The sequence below is a fragment of the Octodon degus genome, unplaced genomic scaffold (assembly GCF_000260255.1).
Source record: "Octodon degus isolate 3935 unplaced genomic scaffold, OctDeg1.0 scaffold00098, whole genome shotgun sequence".
Taxonomy (NCBI): domain Eukaryota; kingdom Metazoa; phylum Chordata; class Mammalia; order Rodentia; family Octodontidae; genus Octodon; species Octodon degus.
Genome location: NW_004524674.1, coordinates 517,795 through 521,193, shown reverse-complemented (window position 1 = coordinate 521,193; position 3,399 = coordinate 517,795). Strand labels below are relative to the sequence as shown.

The 3,399-nt window shown below is 49.1% G+C and overlaps 1 protein-coding gene across 4 annotated transcripts in view; it reads left to right on the top strand.

Annotated features, from left to right (window-relative positions):
• Positions 1 to 203: 203 nt before the first annotated feature.
• Positions 204 to 3,399, top strand: part of Ncbp3 (nuclear cap binding subunit 3) — a 33,032-nt gene continuing 29,836 nt past the window's right edge. For 2 of the 4 annotated variants that reach the window (XM_004638288.2, XM_023723329.1), the window contains exons 1-2: positions 205 to 430; positions 2,473 to 2,538. In XM_004638288.2, the coding sequence (XP_004638345.1) occupies positions 248 to 430; positions 2,473 to 2,538 (249 nt within the window). In that variant the 5' untranslated portion in view covers positions 205 to 247. Of the gene's footprint in view, positions 431 to 2,472; positions 2,539 to 3,399 lie in introns of all 4 variants that reach the window. The other 2 variants (XM_023723328.1, XM_023723330.1) reach the window with 2 other exon arrangements.

Below are 3,399 nucleotides of genomic sequence, written 5' to 3'. Positions count from 1 at the left end.
ACTACAAGGGTCTATTCCAGGCTCCGCCCCCGCCCCATTCGGTCCCTCCTTCTCCTCCACTAGACCCTATCCCTAGCCGGCCCCAGGTTCCTCCAGCGCACCAGAGGGCGGCGGCGCTAAGAGCCGCTTTCAGGCCAAAGAAGGTGGCGCTCTAGGAAGCAGTTGTGCGTCTCTGTGGCCTATGGCGGCGGCTATCTAGCCCGCCGGTCGCGGAGCTAATTCTCAGTGGTGCGGCCGGCGAGCAGCGATGGCGGCCGTACGCGGCCTGCGAGTGTCGGTGAAGGCAGAGGCCCCGGTGGGTCCAGCTCTGGGGCTTCCGTCGCCTGAAGTGGAGTCCAGCTTGGAGCGTGGTGAGCCAGAGCCCATGGAAGTGGAAGAGGGCGAGCTAGAGATCGTGCCGGTGCGGCGCTCCCTAAAGGAACTGATCCCGGTACGGGCAGGGGGCGGGGGACAGGGGGCGAGGAAGAGGTCTCGGAGCGAGCGCCCCGACCGGTGGGGACCGGAAGGGGATGTGGCCGGGGTCCCACTCGGAGAAGTCATGGGAGGGAGATGGAGCGCGGGCGTCGGGGGCTGGAGAACAGGCTTAAGGAGAGACCCCGAGCCAGATAAAGGACGCTGGGGCGCCGGAAATGGGTGTTGAGAAGGCTGGAGGTGGGGTAATGGGGGGAGTTGAGGACACCCCATTGCTGCCCCTCGGAGCCAGGTTGTGCTAGGGTATGAGTGAGGGGGCGCTAGCGTAGAGATAAAGGGCGAGTCCCGGGCGGGAACACAACCTGGAGCGGCCCAGAAAGAGCTCTTCGGCGCGCCCGCATCCAGGTCTCATGTAGGTCCTGCTCCGGTGGAGTTGGTGTCTGTTAAATATGGCACTCGTTTTTCCCTTGGGAACGCTGGACCTGACAGCACCAGACGCTGTGTTACTGCTGTGACTTACGGGTCGTCTTGCCCCGCGCATTTCCTTTGCTGTGTAGCACCTACACCGTAGCCCTAGCTTCTGACCCGCAGTGAAGTCCCAAATATCAGGACCGCTCAGGTCCTTCTTGATTACCACTGCGGGAATGATGAAGGATGTTTTGCTGTGGTTTGGAAGTCCTATGTCCGTCCAGTCAGGCTTGGCCATCAATTTTACACGTCAGCTTTTTTAAAACTATATGCCAGCAGGTTTTGTCTTTAAACTGAAGTTATGGCAGAAAGCTAAGTTAGAATGCCTAGTGATTAGCAAATGATCATGAGAATGGCATTAATTAACATAATGGCATTTTGCCAACTGTTATATTATTTAACTATCACTGAAGTTATGGCATAAGTATAATGTCCTTTCACTTTACATGTATCCATTCAACCACTGTCTGTTAGGCGTAGTTCTGCCTGCCTGATCAACATCAAAATCAAACTCCCGCCTGGAGTTTATGTTCTAGTGGGAACACAGTAGACAAGTGATTTCCATTAGTGCTAAATTCTATGAAGAAGATAAACAGGTTAGTGGGTAGAAAGTACAAGGCTGTGTAGAGCTTCAAGGAGAAGGTGATAGGATGGCCCGGGAAGTCCTCTGAGATGGTGACATTTAAACTGAGCTATAAATGACAAAAAGGGACCAACCAGGTACAGATTGGAAGGGAATGTTCCCAGCAGGGACAACAACAAGCATGCAGGCTCTGAGATGCCAACAGGATTGTTTCGTTAGAGAAATGTTTTGTCGGGAGAGCAGAAAAGAAGATCAGGAAGATAAGCTTGGAGGCAACCAAGGCCCAGACAGGCCTAAGAAATAGTACGTGGAGCATGGTAAACATCGAAACTGATACTTTGGCCCTCCCTGTTCACATCCCATCTTCTCATTGCACTTGGCTGTGCGCCCCCCACCCCCACCCCCCAATCCTCCGCGGGCTGGACTTTCTGCATTTTGATGGGGACTTGTGCTCCACCTGGTGGCCTTGTGTGGACATTTTGTCCAGTCTGCATTTAGGGAAATAAGTGTGTCTCATCTTTGACATTTTTCATGAAATCATTTAGATTTTTTTTACATGGATAGTTGAAATATTTGGAATATTTAATATTTTCGAATATTAAGATTTTGGAATATTTGGAATAGTGGAACATTTAAGATTTTAGATAGGAAAATACTTTTTTTTTTTTTTTTGTCTTTTTGAGACAGGGTCTATCTATGCAGTTCAGGTTGGCCTTGAGCTCCCTTTGTAACCCAGGTTGGCCTTGAATTCACAGTGATTCTCCTGCCTCAGCCTCCCAAGTGCTGGGATGACAGGTGTGCACCACCATGCTCAGTGAAGACTTTTCATTAGAATGGTTGGTTGCTACTGTGAAGTCAGGGGGATGGGCTCCTTAATGAGGGGCTGCCGTGCATGGAGAAGGGTTGCTGAAAAGAATGACTATTCAGAAAGAACCATTTATTGGACTGCCTTTTACATGGATTTTTCCTCCATTGCTGTCAGAATTTCTTACTCTTCCTCTTTATGTTAGGACACAAGCAGAAGATACGAAAACAAGGCTGGCAGCTTCATCACTGGAATTGATGTCACCTCCAAGGTAAGGCATGCTGTGATTCATTCAGTTTGATAAGCTGGTAAACTTAATGAACTTGGTCAGTAGGATAAGCAGAACAATGAATATTCTTTATCTCCTTTTCTCTTTGTTGGTAGGTTTTAAAAATTTAAAAAACCTCTTTGTTCTACAGTGATGCTTCAGGTATTCTGAAAACATCCAGTCACCATTTCGTATTGTTTCATCCACAGAAAGACAAAATCACTGTACCTAAATGCCTATACTCAGCCATTTCCAAGTAAGAGTTCTGTACCAGGAACGGTTTTTAAAAATACTGTGTTTAGCCTGGCATGGTGGTCCACACCAGTAATCCCAGCACTTGGATGCTGAGGCAGTAGAATCACTGAGTTCGAGCGCAGCCTGGGTCTCATAGTGAGCTCAAAGCCAGCCTGACCTATATAGCAAGATCCTATCTCAAACAATAACAACAATAGCTACAAAAACACTTCAGAAAACAAAATAAAATGCTGTGCACGTTCTTTAAAAATGTGTGTGTTAGGGCTGGCCAGCTAGCTCAGCAAACAAAAGCACCTGCTTAGGTAGAGTGCAGCAGCCATGATGTGCTGGCCTCACCCCTGGGGCGTGCTGAGCCAGCAGTTGAGACTGTGTGTGGTGGTGTGCGCCTGTAATCCCAGAGTTTGGGAGGCTGAAAATGGGGAGACCACTACGAGTCTGATCTGTGTAGTGAGACCCTTTAGGCCCTGCACCATATACGTAAAAAAAAGTTTGTTGTTTCAATTTTTTTTTTTTTTTTGGCAGAACCAGGGATTGAACTCAGGCCCTTGCGCTTGCCAGGGAAGCGCTGATTCCACTGAGCCATCTCCCTGGCCCTAAGACTTTTCTTTT